Source organism: Hyperolius riggenbachi, chromosome 4 (assembly GCF_040937935.1).
Source record: "Hyperolius riggenbachi isolate aHypRig1 chromosome 4, aHypRig1.pri, whole genome shotgun sequence".
In the NCBI taxonomy this organism is placed as follows: Eukaryota; Metazoa; Chordata; class Amphibia; order Anura; family Hyperoliidae; genus Hyperolius; species Hyperolius riggenbachi.
Genome location: NC_090649.1, coordinates 187,660,726 through 187,674,277, shown reverse-complemented (window position 1 = coordinate 187,674,277; position 13,552 = coordinate 187,660,726). Strand labels below are relative to the sequence as shown.

The window sequence follows — 13,552 nt, the reverse complement described above, 5'->3', positions numbered from 1 at the left end:
CCACTGTTGAGATGGAAAGCTTTTTGTGTGGGACAACTTCTGTAGGGCATAACAGTGAGTTGGTTTAAGACCCGGCACATTTTGGCAGACATGTGCAATATGCTTAAAGGATACCCGAGGTGACATGATGAGATAGGTATGAAAGTGCCTAGCACACAAATAACTAGGCTGTGTTCCTTTTTTTCTTTCTCTGCCTGAAAGAGTTAAATATCAGGTATGTAAGTGGTTGACTCAGTCCTGACTCAGACAGGAAGTGACTACAGTGCGATCCTCAATGATAAGAAATTCCAACTATAAACCAGTTTCCTAGAAGAAATTGGCTTCTGAGAGCAGGAAAGAGATAAAAGGGGTCAATAGCGCATAGATTTTAGCTCTGGCATACTTCAATGAATGTGTCATTGAGCAAAAACAATAAAACAGTTAAAACTTAAAAAGTAGATTTAAACATAAAATAAAACTGTGGAATATCTTAAAAAGTCATTTTTAGGAGAAAGAAGATAGATACAATTGTTTATTTCATTCGTTTATTTTCGCCTCGGGTGTCCTTTAAGCTGTGCCCTTTAACTTGTCAATAGACATTTGCCAGCCAGTATAGAAGTCAAGTGATCCCTGGTATGAGCACACACCTCTCTTTTGTTTGCATAAATTTGAATAGCCCTACATCAACTCAATTATTTTCCCCGTATTGATTACTGAGATGAAGGGACGATAGCGGACCTAACTGGATTATAAAGCTGTCTGTGACCTGGCAGCCACGTTAAACGGTGAGGACCTGTGAGACCCTGTGGGTGGATATACACGAGAGTACTGCTTGCAGCACTGGGTGTTGTGGGAAGGATTAATACGTTTGAAACAGTATTATGCTATGTCCTTTATGTTTCCTCTCTTTTGAGCTACAAACATGGAATGAGGTCGCATTGAAGCTGTGAGCGCAGTATCTGGGGGTAATAACTGGATTAGTCCCTTGAGGAATGAGTAGGAAGGTCAATACAGTATTCATATCCAACATCTGCTCAGATGGCCCCAATAAGTAGTGTGGAAACAGTGCAAAGTAAAAGCAGCAGATATTGACACAAAAAGGTACCTTTAAACTCTGGTGGTTTCATTTCTTCTGCAAATATACAGTACGAACAAAATGAAGATGCTCTATTAGACTGTAAACATTTTAATAAAATAAACGGTAAACATGGTGGCTTATCTTTGCAACAAAATTTTTCTTTAATAGATGTATAAAGTAAAACAATTTATGAGGGAAAATTAAACTGTCTTAACCTACGGCGCATTAGAGTTGATTCCGATTTTGAAACAGCCAAATGTTAGAATATGTAATAAAAAAGGGATTTCATTAAAATTTAAATATCTAATGTAAAGAGTTTGGGGTTCAAGGAGCTTTAGAGATCCTCTAATACAATTAGCAGGCTTATTAAATAACACAGCATATATAAAGTACTCACAACCACCCATCTTTATAGACTTGCCTTCATTGAAGTGAATCCTGATTGGTTTCTGAGGGTTTAACGTACTGTGCTAGTCGCATGCTTTAATATGCCTGCATGCTTTATTCAATTCTGCATGAAAAATGAATTCAAGTATTTGAGAGAATCCAACAATCTTCTGGTGATATATGTATATTCTGTAGTCTTTAAAAGGCAGCCTTATTTAATAAGGTAGTGTAAAACACAATGACTGGGAAGAAAGTGCAATAGCCTCCGGTAACATGGGCATCCAATAAAATTATGGTGCACAGATCAGTATCATTCAAAAGGGCTGTTTTAGGTTACGACACTATTCACATTTTTTATATGGAGCTAACCTCTTTTGCAGCGCTTTAGAGTATATATAGTCGTCACTCACTGTCTCTCAGAAGGGCTCACAATCTAATCCCTACTATAGTCACATGACCCTTCTAGTCTAGGGCCAATTTAGGAGGAAGCCAATTAACTGATTTGTATGTTTTTGGGATATGGAGGGAAAACTGGGTACCCGGAGGAAATCCACACACACACACACAGGTAGAACATACAAACTCTGTGCCCTGGCTGGGTATAGTAAGGGTAGAGTGCTGTCCACTATACCACCATTTTTTAAAAACCATTTTTTAAGAAGCCAAAAAATGCCCGTAGCCTGATGAAATCCAGCAAAATGTTTCTGTAAACGGGTGCAAGATTGCATTTATAACCTGTGGATAACTTCAGCTGCTGCAGCTTTTAAGTCACCATAAGGAGTCATCATGTCACTCTAGACACAACTGACACTGGCTGCAAAAAGCAACCAATATGGAAAAAAGACAAGTTGTGTAGAGATTCTCTTTCATCATTGAGTGGCTTGTCACATCCAAGTCTCTCAGTTAATGTTCTCTTTATAACAAGAACAAGACTGGGTCATGCTGCAATCCAGCAAATCCAATGGCACATTATATTAGAACTCCTTAAACCAATTAAAAAAGTATAAACCATCTAGTCCTCAAGAGTCACATCTTACTATGGTATCAAGCCTAAAATAATATCCCACCTGTGTAAATAAATAACATTAACTTTGGTTTAAAAGGAAATCAGCGATCCCACATCTGTATCTATTCGTACAGCGACACCTTACTATTAGGAATAGCTGCTTATCAGCAGAACTGCAATGTAAACATAGTAAGTTAATTTGATCGCTGATAAAGGTACATTTCCGGAGTATTTAAAGTCCAGAAATAATATGACTTTAAACAAGGCTCCATTTTTCCTATACAATGTGAATCAGATGCACTCCACTGAAAACACCTCTGACAGCACAACCTGTTATCAGTAGTACATTGTTGAACCTTTAAAAGGAAATGATCCAGTTGTGGCAAGGTGACATCTAACGCAGGAATGTTTTTATAGGAATGCATTTTCATGATCAATAAGAAAAGAAGAGGCCCTGTTCGGAAGAGCTGGCATTGCAAGTAGGTCGGTGTGTGTCTTAGCAAGTCGCCGAGTCCATGGCTGAAAGAGTCAAGATGCTTCTGTCATTCGAATAGTAGGGATCCGTTTCACTCCAAGATCTAAAGCAACAAAAAGAAACAAATGGGCAAACAGAAACCTCACAATAACAGAAATACTATTCAGTGCCTCCTAATCTTCTCCACTGGACTGGTGAAGAACCACTGGGTACTGCAAATGTATAAACAATCAGCAGAATGATAAAAGCTTTAAGAGATGTATAGTCTTAAAGAGACACTGAAGCGAAAAAAAAAAAACTATGATATTATGATTTATATGTGTAGTACAGCTAAGAAATAAAACATTAAGATCAGATACATTAGTCTAATTGTTTCCAGTACAGGAAGCGTTAAGAAACTCCAGTTATCTCTATACAAAAAAGCCATTATCTCTACGACTTTCAAAAGTCGTGGAGAGGGCTGTTTTCTGACCTTTATTATCTCAACTGTTAGTTAAATATTTACTTTTCCTCTGGCAGAGGAGAGTTCATTAGTTCACAGACTGCTCTCAAAGAATCATTTTGAATGCTGAGTGTTGTGTAATCTGCACATATTAGAGAATGATGCAATGTTAGAAAAACCACTATATACTTGAAAATAAAAATATGAGAATATTTTCTTTGCTGCTAATCTAGTAATTATTCATAGTACACAACCAATTCATTATATCATATATTTTTTTTTTTTGCTTCAGTGTCTCTTTAAGCCATACACACGCGTGATTAAAGTCAGCTGGGACGGCCGATAGTGAGTCAGCCAATAATCAGGCATGCGTAGAGTAGCCCCCGCCCCTTAAGCGATCCGCCAGGTGGGTCAACCTTTAAGTGCATCATATGAGGATTAATGCCACTCAGATCACAGAATACCTCAATAATTAACAAGAATATAGATTTACTTGAATATCTGTGTCCCTTTACAAAATCCAATAGAACATTGGCTAGTTAGTCAAGTGAAATGTAACCTAAAATGGCCTGAATTCACTAAGCATTCTCGCATTTGGTAATGCTGAAAACAGCTGATTTTACCTTCCCAAATTCCAATTCACTAAACCTATAACCACACAGAAAATTAGAATTACCAACTAGTGAGGTAAATGCCACAGGAAATGTCAAGAAATTGCAATTCACAATGATTTCCGCATTTGGTAAACCGGGCAAAAGTGTTTGATATTTTTCGCCAGCTCATAACAACCAGGGATGGGCTCACGAGTAAAATCGTAATGAAAATGAGCCTTAATTTCCACAGCTGTGCGGCTGGATGATACGGTGTTATTTACTCACAAATCCACCATCCTGCCTGCGCTCCAAATAGCCTGCGTGCATCCTATTGGACGCGTTGCAAGCCTCACCATGGCGCACTTCCTCCCTCTGGCTTGAAGGAGGAAATGCACGTAGTGAGGCTTGCAACATGTCTAATAGAACATATGCAAGCTATTTGGAGCGCAGGCAGGACGGTGTTATTGTGGGTAAATAACCCCTTATCCAGCCGCACAGCTGTGGCAATTAAGGCTCTTTTTAATTACGAATTAGAGTCCTTATGGACTCGTTATTACCCGTGAGCCCATCCCTGATAGCAACCGATAACTCACTTTTTCCATGCTCTCTTTGTGGACATTTTGACAGACAGCCTTTAGGAACCAGGCAGCCAATAGGGAGAGCCACACAGCCCTGCTTCTCACGCAGATTTGATGCAACGTTATCAGGTGGGTCTTCACTCTCACAGAGGAAGGTGACATTTTCTGAGGCTTTTCTGCATCCCTTTAGAGGTGAAAAATCTGTATTCTGGCAAGCAAAAGCTTCCCCAGTGGCTGCAGCACACCTAAAGGGATGTCAGAGATGCACTGAACAGAAAGCCCGGACTCAAACATGCAGCTCCCTGCCTCACTGCTACACGGCTGGTGACACTTAAGCAGCAGGGCTTAGTGAATTGAGGCATGTTTGTTCGGTAATTACTGAACTTCTGCCTCATGTGGAAGATTTTTAGTGAATTTGGGGAAAAAAAGTGTCAAATACTGAATGCAGTATTTTACCGACCAAAATGATTTTACTGACCTTGTCCTTAGTGAATTGAGGCAAATGGGCTTGATTCAAGCTGCGCTGCTAAAGCAGCACAGCTTAATGTTCTGTAGTGCGCGCTATGCACGCCTTACATAGCAGTGCTCGCTGCAATGTAAGGAGAGTGCCTTACTTAGTTACGCACATTATTAACTGCGGGTGGTCCTGCTCCTGTGAATTATCGCTGCCGCAATACTTCACTTGGGGCCGCTACTGTGTTAATTTACATAACAATGTAAATTAACATAGTAGCGGCCCCAAGTGAAGTATCGCGGTAGCGATAATTCACAGGAGCAGGTCCACCTGCAGTTAGTGTTCCACGCATTGTTAAAGTGAATGTTTACCAATTTAAAAATAAAAAAGTCAGATACTCACCTAAGGAGAGGGAAGGCTCGGTCCTAATGAGCCTTCCCTCTCCTCTCCCGGTCCCACGCAGGATCCCCCGTAGCAGTATTCGACCAGTTTGGTCAAATACTGCCACTTCCGAAGCCAAAGGGAGCTTTCGGAAGCCTTCGGGAGCATTCGGGCTCCTGAAGACGGGCCGCTCCATACTACGCATGCGCGAGCGCCCTCTATGATGCACTCGCGCGTATGTAGTATGGAGCGGCCCGTCTTCGGAAGCCCGAGTGCTCCCGGAGACCTCCGAAGTCCCTGCGGTGGCGGACGCGAACGGGGGAGCCAGTGCAGCACCGAGTGCACCGGGAGAGGAGAGGGAAGGCTCATTAGGACCGAGCCTTCCCTCTCCTTAGGTGAGTATCTGACTTTTTTATTTTTAAATTGGTAACCATTAGCTTTAAGGAAGCAATGTGTGTAACTAAGGAAGGCACACTGCTAACATGGCAGCGAGCGCTGCTATGTAAGGCGTGCATAGGGCGCACTACAGAACATAAGTACTAGCAAAATCAAGTCCAATGCGTTTTCCTCTATATATCAGCTATTTATTTATGGTGTTGTTGCCAACAAAAAAAGCATACACTAGGGAAATCAATAAATACCAATTTGTACTTTATGTGCCTGAATTTCCTATTAGAACAGTGCTGGGGAGCCTTAGTGATAAGGCTATAATCTGGTGTCTTCAAAATTTAAAGTGAAATTCCACTGGTGTTAATGGGCCCATACACCTAACGATTTTACCGCCGATATACGGCCGATTCGATCACAGTGATCGAATCGGCTGTGAAGTCGCCGCGCACACCGCTGACAGAACGATCGATTTCCGTCCCAAATTGATCGTTCCCGTCGATCCGTCCACGCGGAAGATTTTTCTCGATCGCCGGTGGGTCGGGAGTGCGTCGATAGCGGCGTTCGAATGCCCGACGACCGACGCAATACAGTGGGTATAATTACCTGTTCCGGCCGGCGCAAGTCCCCTGGTCCCCGCTGTCTTCTTTACGCGCTGGGTTCCCGGACCGGCTGCAGCTACATAGAACTTCCTGTCCCGGCAGGAAGTTTAAACAGTAGAGCGCCCTCTACTGTTTAAACGTCCCCTGGACAGGAAGTTCAGTAGCTGCAGAACCGGTCTGGAGCCCGGAGTGGAGAAAAAGACAGCGGGAATCAGGCTAAAGGTGGCCATACGATCCCATCAGAGAGGGATCTATCTGTTGGTCGAATCGGATGGCAAATCGACCAGTGTATGGCCACCTTAAGGAAGAAGTGATGGCACGCCTTATTCCAACTTACTTAGTTGACAGTTAAATGTGTATGTACAATGCAGTTGTTCAACAGATCCTAAAGCCTGGTACACACCTCCCTTGATTGGCCAATTACTGACCAATTTAAAATTGGCCTATCAAAATTGGAGTACCAGGCTTAACAGACTGTGATATCGGAGTGTCTATGTTTGCTTGATATTCTGAGATGTTGATTACTCTTGCAGCAACGTGGGAGAATTCTAGGCTGTCTGTACTCCACAAACCGTACAGATTCCAGACCTGCAAAGAACAGCAACTTCAGAGTCATAGCTACCTGCAAAGTGAAAATACTTTTTTTAAACTACTTTTCAAAAAGTCCTGCGGAGCAATGATATACGATATACGATTGTTGCACTTTTCAATAAAAGTGAAGTTTCATCTTAATGCATACATGAACTAAAGATACACATACAAGGTGGCCATACCTGGGACGTCTTCAGTGCCCCATAATCTCTGTGGCCCCGCAGCTTCTTTGGCCTCCCCTCCATTCTTGCCTGAAGCATGCATGCTCTGTCCACTTGTTTGTGAGTGCTTCCCCACAGCTGTGTAAACAGGTTTTAATTGGGAGCATTCTGGGCATGAAGTATTATCAATGTTTCTAAACCACACACGCCCAGAATGCCTCTGGCCCCAGTTGCTGTGCCCAGCCATTTTGAGAATGCGATCAGGGTGTGTGTGTGGAGAGATCAGAATATGTGTCCTTGTTTCAATTGGATTCAGTCAGAATTTTGAACAAAAGGCACATCACTGAAACAGAGTGGACCGTGTCAAAACTGAGGTGCCACAGGAAGGAACAGAAGAAGCCCCAGGTATGGCCGTGTATTTTTTCTGAGTTCAGGTACCATTTATTGCAGCAATGAAAGATCAGAAAATCTGCACTGAGATAGCCATGTGATGAAGCAGTAGTGGTGAAGGCTATAAATGGCTAGTCTTTGTGCAAGAATGTGTTATGCCTAATCTGACCCTGTAGTGGAATACTGTACATATAACTGCTGATAGCTGCCGAGACTTGCGGTGCTCTCTTTCCATCTGCAATGCAATAATAAAAGGTTCTTTCTGCCTCAGCTCGCAGGCCACAATCTGTAGTGTCTGCTGCAGAGTACAGGCGGTGGTTGCACAGTAACACCACCACTGAAGCCGGTGTGCAGTTTGTTGGCTTTGAACTTTCCACAAGCTGCAGCTCTTTTTGTCCGTGAATAATACAGTACCTACTGGAACCAGAAAGTCTGTTAGGTAAAGGAGATCCACCAAATGCCATGATATGCAGAATATTTTAAATGCCTGTGTACATAGGTTAATAATTAACATTTGAAGTTTCTATTGCCAATCAGAAGTTGGGACATTAGGCCTTATGGTTTTCAGCTAGCAAGCAGAAGCACTGTATAAACAGAAAGCATGGCACCATTAATCCTTTTGTTCAAAAGTGGCAGAGTACATTTTTCAGAGAACAGTAAAACGTGCTTGTAGCCATACAAAATGTTAAAGAACAATTCCACCACAAAAAATAAATAAATACAATCTAGCCCTTAAGAAACACACAAGGCAGATGGGCCTAGTAGATGCTTTATTCTAAAGCTACACTCACACACTGGATTAAACTTGACCGAGGTAGCTGCATCAGGTGAGAATCTAGTGTGTGTGTACTGATGCCCTTAAAGTAGCAGATGCCCGAAGAATACCAGAGTGCATTGTTCTTCAACTCACCCTTCTCACTTGAAAGTCACTTCATTGTGCACTGCATGTTGTCCCTCCTCCTCGCTCCATAGAAAAAGACATGTTTGTACAGAAGTCGGACCCAGACTGTCCCCTGAGGGATCAAATTCCGATCTCTGCGTAACTGGAAAGCTTACAGTCCTCTTCTGTTTAATCAGCCCCTACAGACCTTCACTGAGGGGCCCACATGCACACAATAAGTTTCTGGTAGCTGGATTGTGGTGGAATAGTGCTTTCATTTACACTTTGTATAAAGAGCTAAACATCAGACAGTTATACTGCATGGCATAATATTGTGAAGTAGTAAAAGGGTTGTGGGGGGCTTTCCAGGCTAAATAAATGCTGCTGCAGCTTCCCAACCGCTGCCTCTTCATAAGTAACGGGGATGACCTTACGGGATAAGGTGGCCACACACCATACAATAAAAAGATACAATTTTATGGCATAAAAACGCGGTTCTACAGAAAAATCAAGTTTTTTCTTATTTCATGTGAGAAATATAAAAAAAAATATTTATAATAATTTTTTTTTATTGATACAACTTGATGGAAAGTGGTGGAAATTTATGTACAATTTTACACTGAATAGTGTAGAATAGATTTTTTTTTTATTATTATCTGTGTTTATAAAACGTGGAGAACTTTGTACAGAGTAGATTGTAAGTAGAACACTTGCTCTCCACTTTTGGGTAAAGTGAGTGGGCTTCCGTTCATTAGCTTTACACCACTTTCTCACCGTACTATAATATAGGGAGATTGACATTACTTTGAGACAAAGACAGGTAGCATAGCTATGTGGCCAATAAAAAGAGCTTCTACTGTATCTTATGCTAGACTCATTCTGCTTGGTGCCTTTGCTGCAGGAGGCAACAACAATTTTCCCAAGGGAAGCAGCATATTACTTATGCAAGTTCAGGACACCTTATGCAATGCCATATACTGTCTGATATGAAATAAATAACCATGATCAACCATTTCAGCACCGCAGTGAAGAACCCATACACCTATTTAGAAAAGGAAAGACTGAACTATTCAGTCAAAGAATAAAAGCATTAAGCAATTCAGTTTATAAATCCCATCCACCAGTGCAATAAAAAGGACAACTTATTAAAGGACAATAGCAAGAGGCTGCCATATAGATTTCTTTTTAACCACTTGATGACCCACCCTTTACCCCCCCTTAAGGACCAGCGCTGGTTTGATTGATCTGTGCTGGGTGGGCTCTGCAGCCCCCAGCACAGATCAGGGTGCAGGCAGGGAGATCAGATTGCCCCCCTTTTTTCCCCCCTATGGGGATGATGTGCTGGGGGGGTCTGATCTCTCCTGCCTGCTGTGGGTGGCGGGGGGGGCACCTCAAAGCCCCCCTCCGCGGCGAAATTCCCCCTCCCTCTCCTACCTGCTGCCTCCCCCTGGTGTTCCGGGCTGCACAGGACGCTATCCGTCCTGTGCAGCCAGTGACAGGATGTGGTCTGTCACATGGCGGCGATCCCCGGCCGCTGATTGGCCGGGGATCGCCGATCTGCCTTACGGCGCTGCTGCGCAGCAGCGCCGTACAAATGTAAACAAAGCGGATTATTTCCGCTTGTGTTTACATCTAGCCTGCGTGCCGCCATCGGCGGCCCGCAGGCTATTCACGGAGCCCCCCGCCGTGATTTGACAGGAAGCAGCCGCTCGTACGAGCGGCTGCTTCCTGATTAATTAGGCTGCAGCTGGCAGTACTGCGTCGCTGGTCCTGCAGCTGCCACTTTGCCGACGCACGTTATGAGTGTGCGGTCGGCAAGTGGTTAAACAATACCAGTGGCCTGGCAGCCCTGCGGATCTGTTAGGCTGCAGTAGTGTCTGAATCACATCAGAAACAAGCATGCAGGTAATCCAGTCAGATCTGACGTTCTCAGAAACACTTGATTTGCATATACTTGTTCAGGGTCTATGGCTAATAGTATTAGAGGCAGAGGATCAGCAGAAGAGCCAGGCAACTGGTATTGTGTAAAAGGAAATCAATATGGCAGCCTCCCTATAACTCTCACTACAGTTGTCCTTGCTGCCAGAGTTTTTCAGCTGTAGGATCCAGGGGTGTAAGCGGTCTGAGGTCCATATAAGCCATGCGGGTCACAGACACAAAGTTATTCTATTTTTTTTTTATTTTAGCCAACACTGGACTCCAGATGATAGAACAATGATACCCGCCACCCACATTCATAGGCTCTGCAAATACATGATAGGTTTTTGTTATTCTCAGCCACTGCTTTCCTTTAGTTCACTTGTGTATTAAATACAAATGTACATTGCATTTAAAGAGGAACTTCAGTGAAAATAATGTAATAAAAAAGTGCTTCATTTTTACAATAATTATGTATAAAGAATTTAGTCAGTGTTTGCCCATTGTAAAATCTTTTAATCCCTGATTTACATTCTGACATTACATGGTGCCATTTTTACTGTTGGCAGGTGATGTAGCTGCTGCATGTTTTTTTGGCAGTTGGAAACAGCTGTAAACAGCCATTTCCCACAATGCAGCAAGGTTCACAGACAGGAAACTACCAAGAGTATGTACTTTTCTTATTTCTTGTGGGAGGGGTTTCACCACAATATCAGCCATACAGCGCCTCCTGATGGTCTGTTTGTGAAAAGTAATAGATTTCTGATGTAAAAGGGGGTATCAGCTACTGATTGGAATAAAGTTCAATACTTGGTCGGAGTTTCTCTTTAAGTATATAGAAATTGGTTGGCTGCACTTTGCACATGATCATTGTCTTTTCCATCTTTCAAAAGGTAAAAAAAAAACATTTCCAGTTTGCAGATCATTTATCATACAAATACCTTTCTATCTAATATTTATTTAAAAATGTTTTTCACTTTACATTTTTCCATTTCTATAGAGGTGATAGCATCAGACCACACGGTTAGTACAGCGTGCAGTGAGGTGGTTTTTGGTACAGTGTGCAGTGAGGTGGGTGATGGTACAGTGTGCACTGAGATGGGTGCTGGAACAGCGAGGTGGGTGTTGGTGCAGTGTGCAGTGAGGTGGTTGTGAGCACAGTGTGCAGTGAAGTGGGTGATGGTACAATATGCACTGTGATGGGTGATGGTACAGTGAGGCGGATGTTGGTGCAATGAGGTGGGTGTGAGCACAGTGTGCAGTGAGGTAGGCGATTGTACAGTGATATGGGTGTTGGTTGTGTGCAGTGAAGTGGGGGATGGTACAGTGTGCACTGTGATGGATGTTGGTACAGTGTGCAGTGAGATGGGTGTGAGCACAGTGTGCAGCGAGGTAGGCGATTGTACAGTGATATGGGTGTTGGTAGTGTGCAGTGAGGTGGGTGTTTGTACCAATATCAATCACAGTGCACACTGTACCAACACCCACCTCACTGCACACTACCAACACCCATATCACTGTACAATCGCCTACCTCGCTGCACACTGTGCTCACACCTATCTCACTGCACACTGTACCAATATCAATCACAGTGCACACTGTACCGTGTGCAGTGAGGTGGGTGTGAGCACAGTGTGCAGCGAGGTAGGCGATTGTACAGTGATATGGGTGTTAGTAGTGTGCAGTGAGGTGGGTGTTGGTACAGTGTACAGTGAGATGGAAATACGTGTTCTCATTTTTCTGGAATACTTTTGACGTCCATTAAAGAAGAGTGCTGTAGAGTGCGGGGCCAAAATAAATAAAACATCCACACCAAAGTACTTGAGATCTTGTAGCTCTATTCACTAATAGCTAGATCCAAATGGATTCAGCCGACAGGTTTCTGCCAAATCTATTTCCCCACAGCAAACCCTCCATCATGATTCTGCATACAGTGAGTCTGCATGAATTTAACAGTGTATATTATCTGGACACTTCCTGCGATGGTTATGAGGCTGGCTACTCACTTTGTGTGTTTCTCCTTGATTTATATGAGATCACCAGTACAGTAGACAGAGTGGGGATAGTGGAATAACCTCTGTTGTACCACCATTCTCTGTTGCAGTTAAAACCACTGCACTCCGGTAATGAAAGCTTGCAACTGAAATTCCAAAGGAAGTTCCCAAGACATAAAAATCTGTCTGGCAATTCAGCATAACATTAAAACAAAATGAAATATATCTGGATTTGATAATCTTTCGATATAGTGCAAAAAGCAATGATTGTGCAAAATGCAGCAACTTACAGCAACCTAAACCTTACCTCATAACTGACATTACAGCAATGCACTAAAATCTAGTAGTTCTGGGTTACTACTGGTCACACTGCTGAATTACAGAATAGAAGGTGGACTATTAAACAGGAAAAAAACTTGCATATTTTATGTTAATATTTCATATTAATATTTTTAGAATTTGTAAACATTAGGGATTAGGGAACAATGATATCTAAATTCTTCCAAGTTGATGCAAATTTACACAATTTTTAATGCAAATATATGCAGTTTGAAAATGGACCAATCATTTTAAAACCTGGTTTACTAGTTACCAGTTAACGTGAGTAAAAACTCGTGACAAATTTAACCTTCCCGCAAGGACAAAATGTGACTCAGAATAACAAAGTTAGAAGCAGTGCGTCAAGCTAAAAGATCACCAAAATGTTTCATTGTTTTTATAGCTGATTAAGCCCCACCACAGGAAATCGGTAAGAATTAAAAATGAAAAGCTCCCCCTTCACCCTGAGAAAGCAGTTCCATTTGGCAAAACAAAAACAGCCATAGTGATTTTGCAAAGGATGCATTTATTTATGAAAATGCAGATATCTGATAAGAATGCTAAAAAAATTACAATTTGTATAACATGTTCTTTATAAATATTTACTCTTTTTTAATGCTTTGAGCTAAACACAGACATTTAAAATAAAAATATGCATTTTATACTTTATGTATGTCCTACATATAAAACAAAAAAGGATTTGCATATTGCTCCATTTGAAACATTAACGGATGAACAAAATCAACACACAAATGGACATTCAACTCTAGAAAATGTATCAAGTAAACGGTCATGAGGAAGAGCCCACTGCAGACTTCCTCTAATTGGTATATGCCTGCGTATAATGCTGATCCTCTGGTTGTAAAACAAAGTCACTCACTAGGAACAAATAAGCATGTAAGGGAGAAGCAGGCTCTAATGCATCCGAAGGGTGACCGC

The 13,552-nt window shown here is 42.1% G+C and overlaps 1 protein-coding gene across 4 annotated transcripts in view; it reads right to left on the bottom strand.

Annotated features, from left to right (window-relative positions):
• Window positions 1-1,194: 1,194 nt before the first annotated feature.
• Window positions 1,195-13,552, bottom strand: part of ATP11B (ATPase phospholipid transporting 11B (putative)) — a 213,409-nt gene continuing 201,051 nt past the window's right edge. For 3 of the 4 annotated variants that reach the window (XM_068281083.1, XM_068281090.1, XM_068281086.1), the window contains one exon: window positions 1,195-3,028. In XM_068281083.1, the coding sequence (XP_068137184.1) occupies window positions 2,947-3,028 (82 nt within the window). In that variant the 3' untranslated portion in view covers window positions 1,195-2,946. The remainder of the gene's footprint in view (window positions 3,029-13,552) is intronic. The other variant, XM_068281087.1, reaches the window with a different exon arrangement.